The sequence below is a fragment of the Puma concolor genome, chromosome C1 (assembly GCF_028749965.1).
Source record: "Puma concolor isolate L17-30 chromosome C1, mPumCon1.1.hap2, whole genome shotgun sequence".
NCBI classification, from domain to species: Eukaryota; Metazoa; Chordata; class Mammalia; order Carnivora; family Felidae; genus Puma; species Puma concolor.
This window is the reverse complement of record NC_141674.1, coordinates 19695194-19710715: the sequence shown is the minus strand read 5'-3', so window position 1 is coordinate 19710715 and position 15522 is coordinate 19695194. Positions and strand designations below refer to the sequence as shown.

The following is a 15522-nucleotide window of genomic DNA, read 5'->3' as shown; positions in this document are numbered from 1 at the left end:
AGTACTGTATAGAGGTTCCAATTTCTTTAGATTCTCACCAACACTTGTTATTATGTTTTTGATTATAGCCATCCTAGTGGCTGTGACATCTGATAAAATACTAGTGACTAGTTTTGTGACTTTAATCAAGTCATCTAAACACTTTGAAATTCAGCTTTCTCATCTGTAAAATGGAAATAATAAAATATTTCATAGAGTTCTTAAAGACATTAATGAAAAATGTAGAAAAAATTTAGTATAGTATCCATCACAAAGTATTTAATAAATAGTTTTTAGTTATTATTATGAGGTCCTCTGCCCTCTAAGAACTCACTATCTAAATGCAAAAATAAAATACTCTTGGGGCACCTGGCTGGCTCAGTTGCTAGAGCATGTGACTCTTGAGCTAGGGGTTTTGAGTCTGAGCCCTACATAGGGTATACAGATTAAATAAACAAACAAACTAACTAACTAACTAAAAAGAAAAAACTCTTGTAAAGTACTGTCTGGCAGTTATTACTTAATTTATGTGCCCCCAAAATGGCAGGCACAATAAAGATACAAGATTGCAGAGAGGGAGATCAGTAATGGGTGGAAGGGATGAGAAAAGTCTTATCATACACTTTACTAGATTTTGAAATATAAGATCAGCATAGCTGGGAAGGGCAAGAGGAGGTGGAAACAGCACAAATGGGCCCAGATTAAAGAAGGAAAGCACTCAGGGACATGTGGCTGGCTCAGTAGGTGGAGTGTACAACTCTTGATCTCAGTTGGTGTTGTGAGGTCAAGGCCCATGCTGGATGTGAAGATAATGTAAAAAATAAAATCTTAAAAAAAAGGAAAGAGTTCAGATAGCCAAAAATAACAACAACAAAAGTTCTGTGCTTTTTCATAACATAATAAAACACCATACTTGGTGACAGTTAAGAAATATGTCTGAATGGGTGGAATAAGGCCAGATCACAGAACTCAGCAAGGCTCCTGAACTTTATCCTCCAAGTAATAGAAGCAGTTGAGAATTTACAGGAAAGGAAAACTATGAAATCAGGCTTTTAGAAATTAGTCTGGCAGTAGAGGGAAACACTTGAAGCCAAGAAACCTACTAGAAAGTTGTTTAAGATAGGACAAACAGTAAAAATTGAGAGGAAAGGACCAGTTGTAAGAAACATGGGAGTAAGAAAAATCAAGCAAACTCCCTGGCTGAAGGGACTGAGTTATGAATACTCTGGAAATGACAATATACCTGGAACACAATGTGAAAATGACAACACATATTGGTAATCAAAACATTAATTCACACTTACCCTCTGCAATGTCTGAGCATGATGTGCCAATGGCTGTGTCCCCACTGTCAGCTACACTTGAACAGCGGCTGAAGCGACTCCGAAAAGCCTCTGAGATAACTGGGGTCTGCCATTCAGTCCCCAGGGAACTGCCCTTTTGAATTACACCGGAACCTGAAACAAGTGTCATTTCCCACCTTTAGTGTGAACCAGCTGATATAACCCCCACAAGACTGTTTAAATAAATCACTTAAACCTATGAAAAAATAGCAGCACCTACCCTTCTCTCTCCTGAACCTATTTCATTTCCTGTACCTAGTTAATTTTATTTTTTTATTTTTGAGAGAGAGTACAAGTAAGGGAGGAGCAGAGAGAGAGGGAGAGAGAATCTCCACGCTGAGCATGAAGCCCAGTGCTGGGCTCAATGTCACGACCCTGAGCCTAAATCAAGAGTCAAACGCTTAACCAACTGAGCCACCCAGGTGCCCCTGAGTTAGTTAATTTTAAATGGAAATAGCATGAGAGTTGAGAATGTTCACAGACAGAAATAAGACTTACCAAGAACCCAGAAGTACTGGGATGGAAAACAATACTATTTAATAGTAGCTACTACCATGTTTTGAAACCTAGAAGCCATAACACTTTATCAACATGATCTCATCTTCCTTACTGAACAGTATCATCACCCCTATTTTACAATGGATAGAGCTGAGATTTGAACCCAGGTTGTTTAGATTCCAATATCCACATTCTTTCCCCTTACAGGGTTGCTTTTGGCATTCTGAGCATGACAATTCTTCAATGTGTAGTCTATATGTGGCAGGATGGCTTAGTATCCCTGGTCACTATTAAAAGCCAGTAGCAGGGGCGCCTGGGTGGCGCAGTCGGTTAAGCGTCCGACTTCAGCCAGGTCACAATCTCGCGGTCCGTGGGTTCGAGCCCCGCGTCAGGCTCTGGGCTGATGGCTCAGAGCCTGGAGCCTGTTTCCGATTCTGTGTCTCCCTCTCTCTCTGCCCCTCCCCCGTTCATGCTCTGTCTCTCTCTGTCCCAAAAATAAATAAACGTTGAAAAAAAAAAGCCAGTAGCAGCCCTAACCCCATCCCACCATCACTGTGAAACCTGAAAATACCCCATATGCTTCCAAATGTTCCCTAGGTTAATAGGCAGTCCAGTCTGTTGTTGAAAATCATTGCTTGACTGAACAAGGATACCCTGTGGGCAGGGTGAATCCAGATCAAGGTAAGTCTTGAAAGTCAATCTGAAGAGTTTAAGACTTTGAGTGCAATGCAAAGAAACCACTAAAATTTCCGAGTGGGTAAGACAAAACAAGACTGATGAGATATTTTTAATTCTGTTAGCTTGCTATTTAAAGGCCAGTAAGTAGAAAATATTCAATAAATAATTTGCTAGTATTTATTGTTAAAAAACCACTATTTTCGGGGCGCCTGGGTGGCGCAGTCGGTTAAGCGTCCGACTTCAGCCAGGTCACGATCTCGCGGTCCGTGAGTTCGAGCCCCGCGTAGGGCTCTGGGCTGATGGCTCAGAGCCTGGAGCCTGTTTCTGATTCTGTGTCTCCCTCTCTCTCTGCCCCTCCACCGTTCATGCTCTGTCTCTCTCTGTCCCAAAAATAAAATAAACGTTAAAAAAAAAAAAAAAAAACCACTATTTTCTAAACTGTATCTGATGATCAGTGTAAACAGACAAAGAGGAAATGGTGTCTACTTATCCATTTAAAGTGTCAGAGTTTGAGTTGAAATCAGAAAATAAAGTTCTACAGACTCTTTGATTTAGTGGGAAGCAAATGATATCTCAACACAAACCACCCTCTCTCTTGTTCCAGTTTTAGTGCTTCTCCCATCTTTTTCACCCACTTTCTTCTAATTTTGCTACACTTCTGCTTTCTACTGAAGGCACCCTAACTTTCTCCAAGGACACCTTTTTATTCTTTGGGTCACAGTGGACTGCCTGATTTGAAAGAATTTATATACATGCAGTAATCAGTAATAATCTTTCATAGAAGATATACCCAACAATCAGAGCTTCTGATCAGCCTAAGATTAGCTGGTGTTACTATCTGTACTAAGTACTAGAAAGAAAGTAATCTGACTTCTTGATGAGTCTATATGGCGTTCTCTCTCTAGTTAGCTTACAATTTGCCAGACCCTTTGAAATAAGGAAAACTGATTAAGAGCCTCTATTACCATCTTCCTGGCCTCTTACTGGAAATCACTTCTTGTTTTACTACTAACCTTCCATTCTTTATGGGTACCACTTTTCTATCTGCTCACTCCACACATCAATTTGGAAGAGATATTTGTTAAAATAAAATTTTATTTTGATATAGGTAAAGAGGCTTATGCTTATTTCCAAATTCAAATTTGAAAGCAAAATTTTTTGTGTGTTATGTCACATGTCCTATCACCAGCATCTTCATCAAAATATTAAGACCATCATTATTGAATGAGAGATTACTAAAGACAAAAGCCATCAGAAGAGCAGTGAGTTTTGTTAGAAATTGCTACATCCCAAAAACTTGTGTTTTATACACATAATTGTCGTAAGAAATTGTACAATCCAGCCCTGAAACAATGTGTGGCATATAGCAGATGATCAATAAATATTTGCTGAATGAATCTTGAATTGATTCAACAAATGCTTTTTAAAATGCATAATTTCTGCAAGGCAGCATGCCTAGGAGAATACAACAAATATCTAACAAATGTCTGCTATAAGGCACTGTGGGATTTTAAAGTTAAATAAAGCATATCCTGGGGCACCTGGGTGGCTCAGTCGGTAAGTGTCTGACTTTGGCTTGGGTCATGATCTTGCATTTCATGAGTTCCAGCCCCACACCGGGTACTGTGCTGACAGCTTGGAGCCTGGAGCCTGCTTCGGATTCTGTGTCTTCCTCTCTCTCTGTCCCTCCCCTGCTCACCTTCTCTCTCTCTCTCAAAAATGAATGAAGATTAAAAAAAATAAAATAAAGCATATCCTTAGCTGAATAAAATGTACCCTTTTCTTCATAAATACCCCAGATTCAAAAAGTTATTCTTCTATGCTACTTCCTACTTGAATATACTGTATCTACTTAATATGTTTATTGTGTATACATATATTTATATATGTTTAATATACTTAATATATCCACTTAGTATATCTGCTGAGCTTTCAAAATCTTGTCAATCCACTCTAAAGATAAATTCCTGAGTCTCTAGTGACAACATAACTGAGACTGTAGGCATCCAAGAAGAATTCCAATCTTTGTGGGCTAGCAGATGACTGACACACCCACAGGACTACAAAGACAACATAGAACACAGTAATTTATGCTGTGTTTTTCTGATTTCAAATGAAACTATGTTCCAAAGTCATTCTGTTCCTTCATGTGTCCTCCCCTCCCAAACAATCACGTGGGCTTGTTGGAAGCCATGTAGGACCCGAGATAAACAGTTGTTCTCTTGGAGAGGACTGTTTTTCTATTGAATATAGCCTCCTGTTATTTTTGTTCTTTTCAAGCATTTCAGTGAATGCTTGTTTGCTGAATATTTCCTTTAAAGGAAACTTGTTACGGAACAACAGAGCAAAAGTCAGAATTTAACCCAGAAAACTTTGACTACTCACCTGGTGAAGTCACATGAGAGATCCTCTCACTTGGGTATTTCTCCTGCATGGCCATCAATAGTTATTTGAGCCAACTGCAGAATGAAGGAATAACCAGTCAGATCTCTCCATTACTTTTAATTCCCTATAACTCACTCCCATTCAACCCAAACTGCCAAAACCACACAGAATAGTCTTTAGTCCTCCACTTGTTTTACTCCTAAAGATATTTTTTAAGGCAAAGCAACTCCTAATACTCCTTCCTACTTCTCTTCCTAAATTAAGGGAGAGAAAACCTAGAACCAAATAGAGATTCCCAATACTGATCCTATATGATCCTAGAACCCCTCAATTGCTGCAAAAATTAAAAATGATATATTTTTTAAATGTTTATTTTGAGAGAGAGAGCATGAGCAGGGGAGGGGCACAGAGAAAGGGAGAGACAGAATCCCAAGCAGGCTCTGCATCACCAGCACAGAGCCAGAGGTGAGGCCTGAACTCACTAACTATGAGATCATGACCTGAGCTGAAGCCAAGAGTCACCAGGCACCCCCAAAATAATATTACTTTTATTTATTGTTTTAAGTTTATTTATTTGAGAGAGAGAAACAGAACACATGAGTGGAGGGAGGGGCAGAGACAGAGGGAGAGAGAGAGAATCCCAAGTAGGCTCTGCACTGTCAGCGCAAAGCCCAATGTGGGGCTCAGACTCACAAACTGTCAGATCATGACCTGAGCTGAAGTCAAGAGCCAGATGCTCAACCGACTGAGCCACCCAGGCACCCCTAATATTACTTTTAATTAACAAACTTTGCCATGGATTTTCTTAGCCATGAAAATAGGATGGGGGAGTGGAGTGGAGAAAGAACTAAACAACCAAACCACCAGTGGAGTATTATACCTTCAGTTACAATTAACTTAAGTTCTCCTATTCCTCCAGTAATGAAAGTTAGTCATATGATTCACAAACAGAATTCTTGGTCATAAGCATAACTCCAATTCTCAGCTGGGAACATGAGGTTTTCTTCCCATTTCCCCACTTCTTAAAACACTTACATTTATTCTAATGTTAGGCTGTGAGAATTCAGCATAAGTCTGATTACTATCTGTGTAAACAAAAGCTTTAATTAACTGTAACTAAAAGTAGGAAATATCTTATTTTTGAATAGTATTTAAAAGGCATGGCAGTACAGGGAAGTGGTTCAGAGTATGCACGTGTGATCAGACAGCCTGAATGTGAAGTCTGACTTCTCAATTAGCTGTGTAACCTTGGGGAAATTTCTTAATATCTATGTGCTTCAGTTCCTTCATATAAAAATGAGGATAAAAACAAAACCTAATTCATGCTAATTCATTTAGAATTAACTCACAACAGTGCCTGACACATATTAAGTGCTTAATTACATTTTTATTATTATTACTTGTCAGTTTATGTCAATAAAAAAGAGGTACATTGTGGTCCCTGGAAGATAAAGTATGAATTTAGAAACTGAATTTATAAGAGCTCCCAAAGAGTTTGGAACAAAATCAGTCAGTAGATCACAATTCTTAAGAGGTGAAATTCAACTCTGAAGGGAAAACAAAGGCTATATGGGTACAGATTTCTCTAGTATGCTTTACTGACCTCTATAGTTTTCTCTTAGTAACAACAACCCAAACCCTCACTTATTCACTGCATCTACATTAATGGTACTATCCCCTGAAATCCCAGGTCTTGACAAAGTGGGTAAGAGATTGTTCAGTAAAAGCTTCAACATATACGGCTATTATCATTCAGTGTGTTAATGGTGACACAGAAGGATTAGATTATCTGCCTAGTAGTGATATCAAATGGTCACTATCAAAATCCTTTCCTTCACTCATTTCTTTAAAGTATAACAAAAATAGTAGTAGGCCCATTGGATTCTGAGACCTTTGCAAATTCAGAAGAGTTGAAGATAGGATGACAAAAGAACTCTCAATTAAAGAGTTACTCTAGGGGCACTTGGGTGGCTCAGTCAGTTAGGTGTCAAATTCAGCTCAGGTCATGATATCATGGTTCACGAGTTTGAGCCCCACGGTTGGCTCTGCTGACAGCTCAGAGCTTGGAGCTTGCTTCGATTCTGTCTCCCTCTCGCTGACCCTCCCCTGCTCATGCTCTGTTTCTGTCTCTCTCAAAATAAATAAAAACATTTAAAATTTTTAATAAAATATTTTTTTTTAAAAACTTACTCTATAACTCAGCAATTCCACTACTAAGTATATGTTCAGGAGAAAAAAAAAACATGCTCACACAAAATCTTGTATATGAATGTTCAGAGCAGCATTATTTATAACAGCCAAAAAGAAAAAAACTTCAAATGTCTATCAACCGATGAATGGATAAATTCCACTTATATGAAATGTCCAGAACTGGCAAATCCACATAGATAGATTAGTGGTTGCCAAGGACTAAGAGGAGGGGCAATAGGGAGTGACTGCTAATGGATATGGGGGTTCTTTCCAGGGTGATCAAAATCTCCTGAGATTTGATAGTGGTGATGGCTGCACAACCTTGTGAATGTACTAAAACCACTGAATTGTACACATGTAAAATTGAATTTTATTGTATGTGAATTATAATTAAAAAAAAGAACTCCCAAAAGAAGCAAAACAATATGGAAGAGATCATTCTTAACTTTTTCCTACTAAGTTCAGAAGTAGATGAGTTATTGGTGGAAGTTTTTAGGATCATTTGAAGGAGATAAAGATTTCCTGAAATAAAAGTGAGAGAAATGAATATACAAGAAGTAATGTAAATAACCAATTACACAGTCAAGAAAGGTAGGAGTGAATGGAAGCAGACAAAAAAAAAAAAAAAGCACTCAACATTGATGGTTTCTATCTTCAAAGCCCTTTAAACTATTTATTCATCCAACAAATGTAATATGTATTCAGTACTTTCTACTCACCTAGCACTGTGCTAAACACTCTATAAGTATCATGTCTTATCAATGCTCACATCAAACCTATGAGGCAATTACTAGTATTACCCTCATTTCATGGATGAAAAAATGAAGGCTTACAGAGGTGAAGGTTATACAGCCAGAAGAGGCTTCAAAGCCAGGACTGTGCTCTAATGCTAAAGGAGTCTAGTTAGCATTTTTCTGTGTGTGACAAAAAGAAATAAAGGAAGTTACCAAGGCACCACAAGTTGGGGGTTTCTGCTTCAGACCCAGCCAGAGCTGCAAGCCCCAAAGAAGTTGGGAGCAGGGACAGCTCATACAATTTCTTCACTTTGCCCCTGGTCACCACACAGGCTCTCTTTTCCAAGGTGCTACCCAAGAGTTAGGTTTGACTGTTATATTTCTCTCCCTAAAGAATTATAATCTTAGTGTGGAATGTCACACTTGGCAGCTGCTGAGAACCACATCAAGACAGGAATGGATTTGAAAGGATACACAGCTGACACAAGCACAGTAAGAATCTCACACCATCAGGGTGCCTGGGTGGCTCAGTCAGTTGAGCCTCCAACTCTTGATTTCGGCTCAGATCATGGGCTCGCGGTTCGTGGGATCAAGCCCCGCATCAGGCTCTGTGCTGTTAGTGCAGAGCCTACTTGGGATTCTCTCTCCATTGTGCATGCGGTCTTTCAAAATAAACAAACATACATAAAAAAAAAAAAAATCCCACACCATCACACTGTCATGATCATTTAATGATCATTCATTAAACCATACCTAAAGAAAGAGAAGCCAAATCCTTGCCAAGAAGTTATCTTTACAAAGTCCTGAGAAAAGGACTTTGGATAAGTAATGAGGCGTGGTTATCTTAATCATCCTGGTATTATCGACCCTCCTGACCCAGCACACAGTATTCAATTCATCAACCAAAATTTACTGAGTGCCTACTATTCGCCTGGCTCTGTGCCATATGCTGGAAATATACTGGCGTAAAAGACAAACAGGGCTCTGATCCTCCTGTTTTATCGTGAAGTGCTGGATACCTTCTATTGAACAAACATGCTGTAACCCACTAAACTTATGGTTCATCCAAAGCACCAGCTCCTCCTCGTCTAGAGCAGGGTTCGGAAATCGGGATGCTCCTGGCATTTTCGGTCAGATAAGTGTTGGGGGGGGGGCCGGGGGGGGGGTTCTGTCCTGTGTAAGGTGGATGTTTAGCGGCATCCTTGACTTCTAGATGCCAGGAGCAATCCCCGAGCTGTAGAGCTGCAAATGTCTCCGGACGTCGTCAAATATCCCGTGGGGAGCAAAGTCGGCTCAGAAACTCTAGCCTGGCGCCTTCACAAGTGCTGTCTGTCCCCCAACCATAACTCTCTACTCACCCTTTAAGCCTCAGCCCCAACTTCGCTTCCTCATGGAGGGCTCCCTGCCCTCCCGAACTACACCGGCGCCTGGTGCTTAGCGCTCTGCGTACTTGACCAGCCCACACCACTGAGTGCTAACGAACGAGTCGTCACCCGAGCAATGTCGCCTCTTCTCCCGGGACTGCGTACCGCGTGAAGGCAACCAACGTGCTTCCCGCCGTCCCGCCGGCGACTGGCACGGGGCCTACCCTTTACAAAGGTAAAGCAACTGCTGTGGAGTGAAGGATGGAGAAAGCCAGGCAAAGAGGGCGGGGACGTGAGCGAGTCGCGAGGGGGCGTGAGCGGGGTATTATTTTAGGAAGCCCAGCGGGTGAGAGACCCATAGAGGACGGCTTAGCGGCTCTGCGCATGCGCCTCGCTCTCCTGCGGCCCCCGAAGAAGGCAGGTCAGGAGTGTTTCTGGGGCTCCTCCGGGGCTCCCCAAGGTGGGGCGGGGTCTGTCAGCCCGTCAAGGGCTCCCGAGGGGAGGAGGACTTACGTGGGGCCGAAAGCGAGCGGCGAAATCCCTCACCCCGGGACTCCGACTGCGGCCACCACGTCAGCCGCAGGCAGCAGTTCCCTCCCTCGACTCGCCTAACGGCCGTTACACACCCGCCAGGCCGCGCGCCTCAGAGCGCGCGCCGCCCCGCCCCCGCCCCCTTCTCCCCGCCTGGGGCCAATCAGGAGTCGGGCCGCGCCGGTGTCCCGCCCCTGCACGCTGCGCTCGGCGCCGGGAGCGGACGGATCTCTCTGCGCATGACCTCACCGCCCTTCGGAACCTTCTGCCCTGCCCCTAGCCAGGTCTCGGCTGTGGGCGGAGCCCTCCAGACTCAGGTCTGAAGTGGTTTGCTGGGCTTGGGCGGATCAGGAAGCTGATGCCAGGGAAAATCTTTCAGGAACCCCTGCCCCCAACCGGTCCCACCCTTCTCCCATTCCCCACTACCTATAAGTGGGCCCACCTGAGATAAAGCAAAGGGTCAGGTGGTGGTTCGGAGTTAGGGTGTGGCCTGGGTCACTGCCTCGTCAGGGTTAGGGCTCATCTGTGGCTGGGGCAGGGCGTGGGCTGGGTTAGGGTCGCCAGTGGTCAAGACTGTGACCAGGACTCAGGTTGAAGAGTAACTAACAGATCGATCTTGCCTCCCTACCCAAACTCCGTCCCCAGGAAAAGAACTAAGTTCATTTGCGTTAATGTATACTTCAGAATCAGACCGGGGAATTGTTAAAAGGAGGAACAAAGCCATCAGCCAAAGGATAGTGACAAATTCTGGGTTTCTGGAAACCCGACCTGGGAGGGAGAGGCATTAAAAAGTTGGGATTTCTTAACTTTGAAGAACCAGACTTAAAGAGAATTAATTACTGGATCAAATTCAGTCTAGAGTTAGGACTCTGGGGATGTGCTCCAAAGTTCTATCCCCACCCTGGTCTCATAACATTTTAAGGTAACGATATAGAAGGCATAAAATAGCAGATTTAATGGATAATGAATCTGGGTATGATGTGATAGATGCATTTAGGGGATATTCTCTAAATTAGGACCAGAAACCTTTCTTAAATAGTAAGGATAGGTGTCTGAATAAATTTGTAGACTGGTGGGTAGGAGATAGACTAATGGGTAGTGGAAACCTCTACTTGATTGCTTCTGTTTCTTTTGTGGAAAACATCTGTGAAGAGGGAGGGAACGGGCATATAGGGGACTGAGAAGAACAGAGAGTATTTGAAGAGCTGATACAGAGAACGGAAGACAAAGCTAACTGGAAACATAGTGGAAGTGCTGAGATTTAAATTTACAAATGGCACATAGTGCATTTATGCAGTTTTCTCCAATGGATATCTGTCCTTTTTTTTTTTTTTTTTTTTTTTTTTTTTTTTTTTTTAGGGGTGCCTGGTGGCTTAGCTGGGTAAGCATCTGACTCTTGATTTCAGCTTGGGTCATGATCTCGTGGTTGGTGGGTTCAGGCCCAGGGTCAGGCTCTGTGCTGACAGTATGGAGCCTGCTTGAATTCTCTCTTTCCTCCCTGTTTCCCAGTCTGCCCCTCCCTCACTTGCTCGCTCTCTCTCTCTGTCTCAAATTAAAAAAATAAACTTAAAAAAAGATTTTATTTTTAAGGAATCTCTACACCCAATGTGGGGGCTCAAACTCACAACCTGGAGATCAAGAGTCAAATGCTCCACCTTGACTAAGCTGGCCAGGTACCCTGGATATCTGTATTTTAAAAGTAACTCCATTATCATACTACTAATTTTCAAATGTGAATGAGTCTTCATGTCTTAACAAAGATCAGATGTTAATTTCAGAGAATATTCACAATCAGTTTTTAGATATGAGATAGTCTTAAATCTTCAGTTACTTTATTATTTTTAAAAGACCTGGCGTTCCTGGGTGGCTCAGTCAGTTGAGCGTCTGACTCTTAATTTCAGCTTGGATCATGATCTCATGGTTTGTGGGTTCAGGCTCCATGGGGGGCCCTGTGCTGGCAGTATGGGGCCTGCTTGGGATTCTCTCTCTCCCTCTCTCTCTGCCCCTCACCCACCCGTTCTCTCTCTCTCTCTCTCAAAATAAACAAGTAAAAAAAAAAAAAAAGACTTGCTGCAAATTTAATAAAATTTGGAATTATCACCTGAGTGAAAAAAGACTTGGCCAGATATATCCCACCCCAGCTTAATCAAAGAAAATAAGAAAATAAACTAACTGCATCTTAGTTGTAATCATATCATTAGAGATACTGCTTTCACATGCATTAGTGTTGTCTAATGGCTTATTTTATAAGCATCTATTGTTACACAGCACAGAGGCTTCTTTCATTGGTCAACTAAATATAGTTTAAGCTCAGTAGCTTCTTTGTTTACTTAATTTTGTTTCATTCTATTTTTTTGAGATATTTAAGCATAGTACAATCAGTAATATTTTGCCTTTTTCCTTCAGGATATATATATATATATATATATATATATATATATATATATATACTTTAAATGTTTATTTATTTTGAGAGAGAGCAGGAGAGGGGCAGAGAGAGGGAGAGAGAGAGAATCCCAAGCAGGCTCTGCACTGCCAACACAGAGCCCGATGTGGGGCTCGAACCCATGAATTGAACCAATAGATCATGGCCTGAGCCAAAATCAAGTCAGACACTCAATGGACTAAGCCACCCAGGCACCCCACCTTCAGGATATATTTTAAATAAGGGCAAAAGTGGGGCGCCTGGGTGGCTCAGTCGGTTAAGCGTCCGACTTCGGCTCAGGTCATGATCTCGCGGTATGTGAGTTCGAGCCCCGCGTCGGGCTCTGTGCTGACAGCTCAGAGCCTGGAGCCTGTTTCAGATTCTGTGTCTCCCTCTCTCTCTGACCCTCCCCCGTTCATGCTCTGTCTCTCTGTCTCAAAAATAAATAAACGTTAAAAAAAAAAATTAAAAAAAAAATAATAAGGGCAAAAGTTAAGATTTAAATAGACCAAAAGGTCTATTTAAATACTTTACTCCAGGCCTATAAAGTGAATATGAAATCCCAATGAAATGTAATTACTTGCATGCTGATTTAATAAATGTGTGACTTTTTGGGTGCCTGGGTAGCTCAGTCAGTTAAGGGGCTGACTTAGGCTCAGGTCATGTTCTCATAGTTGGTGAGTCTGAGCCCCATGTTGGTTCTGTGCTGACAGCTCAGAGCCTGGAGCCTCTTCAGATTCTGTGTCTCCCTCTCTCTGCCCCTCCCCTCACACACTCTTCTCTCTCTCTCTCTCTCTTTCTCTGTCAAAAATAAATAAACATTAAAAATTTTAAAAAAATGTGTGACTTTGGTGTGCTTAAAATAATATAGGGGTTCCTGGGCGGCTTAGTTGGTTGAGTGCCCGACTCTTGATTTCGGCTTAGGTAATGATCCCAGGGTCATGGGATCAAGCCCCACATAGGTCTCCATGCAGAGCATGCAGGCTGCTTAAGATTCTCTCTCTGCCCTTCTCCCTCGCTCGCATACACACCCTCTCTCAAAAAATTTTTTTAATTAAAATTTTAAAAATGATAATATGGACTGATCATCTGATTTAATTTTTAGGAGCTATTAAAGCATTAAATGAGAAGAAAAGTTCTTGCAAATAAAATGTTAAGACTGTTAAATTTGACTTTTTTTAACGTCTTTTTTTTTTTTTTTTTTTTTTTTAGGGAGCACAATTGGGGGAGAGGGACAGAAGGGAAAAGAGAGAATCCTTTTTTTTCTTTAAGTTTATTTATTTTGAGAGGTGAGGGGGAAGAGGGACAGAGAGAGAGGAGAGAGAATCCCAAGCACGCAGAGCCCAATGCAGGGCTCAATCTCATGAACCATGAGATCATGACCTGAGCCAAAATCAAGAGTTGGATGCTCAATCGACTGAGCCACCCAGAAGCCCCAAGACTGTTAAATTTAACTTTTATTGTTTGTACCAAAATACTTTCCCAAGAAATTGATTTCCAAAATGGTCATAGATATCAATCAAAAGTATTTCAAAAACAAAACAAACAAAAGAGGCACAAGGGCCTTCTTGTGGTTTTGTAAAAGTGCCACTCTGCCAACCTGTTAAGCCTGTCCTGTCTCCTGGTCCACACCACCTACTTCCTGCACTCAGCTGTCCTTTCTGTAAGGTTAACAACTGTGTCTTGTGTAGGCTTACCACAGGAACTGGGGCATAGTAGGTTCCAACCCATTTTTGAATGGATACATGATAGTAGCACAAACACTGATGCCTATAGAGAATAAAGTGACTTCTCACAACTACACACACTCATGAAGTGCTGAAGCTTTGTAGTCAGATTACACAGAAAAGGAGTCAAAGTAGGAAAATTCCTTGTTGTTTATTGGCTATACTCCCTGCCCAGTCCCCTACCGTATTGAGCAGCCCAATCCTATCCTTGGAAGAGTTCCAGAGATGGGAAGGGATGGTGGGATGAGGAAGCACAGCTTGAGGCTCAGCAGCCACATTCCTTACCAGATAGTAGTTGGGACACACTGGGGTTTCATCTTGTCTCCCTAACTAGAGGACAGACTACTCGTCTCTCCCTAAATCTTCCTCTACCCCACCCTTACTTCAGGCAACAAAACTAGAAGCCAAGGGCTAGAGTTGGGGAAGATATCTCGGCAGGATTTTATCACAGCATCAAGCCTATCACCATCAGAATAAAGACAGCCATCCAGGCTTCTGCAGGAAAGAAACAAATGATTACCAACAGGGTTCAGTGGATTTAGGCTTAGATATTCCACTTTGGGGAATTATTTAGTAATCCACTCATGCATTCTTTCAACAAAGGTTTCCCACTGTCCCGACAGTCCCTCCCTTGGGGGTGAGAGATGGAGTACAGGGATGAAACGTACTCTAGTTCAATGTGGACCCCACTCATCTCCTCTCACCTATTACCTGCCTGACCCTAACCCCCTACTCTAAGTCATTTCTGTCTAGTCTCAGGTTCTGACAAAGTGTAAAGCTCTAACTGTAAGTACCAACAACCCACAATGACAACTCTGCTGTGTACTGCTGAGGAATCTGAGACTCTAAGAGGGTAACTGACTTTTCCCAAGTCACACAGAGATGAGCAGAGATAGGATCCAAGACCAGCACCAGTCAGAACCCAGTGTGCACCCCCCAGACCCTGGTGCACCCGCCAGAATTTCACACCAATCCCTGTGTACCAATCTGCCAAACACGTGCTGCTGGAGGCATTGAACTCAAACCACATAGAAAAGAAGATTGAACTCCAGGAAACATTCTGACAGGATTCCCATTGTTGCATCAAGATTGGGCAAGAGGGCTGACCCTTTGTTGAAGCAGGGCCTCACAATGGTGTGATGATGAGTCTTCTGCCTCTAATAAGAACGTACTTACTAAGATAGGCTTTTCCATGAGGGTCGGAGTTTTGGAGGACTGTTATGAAAGGAGAGACTGTTCCAGACCAGCAAGGAAGATACACAAAAGTAGGCTGGCACAAGGGACAAACAGACTACAGGAAGAGTGAGCTGGTGTGGCGGGAAAGGTGGGAGTGGGAGGAGAGGAGTAGAAACTGAATGAGAACATGATCCGTGAGGAGAGGGGACCCTTCCTGAGCAGAGGAGAAGCTGAAGAGGATATAGGTTTGGGGAGGATATGGACTTGGATTAAGAGAGGAGTGTGAGGACATGAAGGTAGGAGGGGTCTCAGAGCAGGTCAGTGGGATGCTTTGCAAGAGGAGTCAGAGAGGCCCCTTAATGACCCAGTTACCGCTAATCCGGATGGGCTCCGAACACCACCCAGCCAGCGCCGGTCTTCAGGCGCCCTTGCATCGGAATCTCCCAGGCTCGATTTCTCCCAGGCGAACTCTTCTGCCTACAGGTCGGCGGG

General features: G+C 42.5%; 1 protein-coding gene across 2 annotated transcripts in view; it reads right to left on the bottom strand.

Moving 5' to 3' along the window:
- The window catches only part of CEP85 (centrosomal protein 85), a 35768-nt gene extending 20246 nt beyond the window's left edge, over positions 1-15522 (bottom strand). The window contains exons 1-3 of one of the 2 annotated variants that reach the window (XM_086716117.1): positions 15403-15522; positions 4884-4957; positions 1284-1436 (exon numbers count right to left, since the gene is read on the bottom strand). In XM_086716117.1, the coding sequence (XP_086572243.1) occupies positions 1284-1436; positions 4884-4938 (208 nt within the window). In that variant the 5' untranslated portion in view covers positions 4939-4957; positions 15403-15522. Of the gene's footprint in view, positions 1-1283; positions 1437-4883; positions 4958-9684; positions 9830-15402 lie in introns of those variants that run through there. The other variant, XM_025935078.2, reaches the window with a different exon arrangement.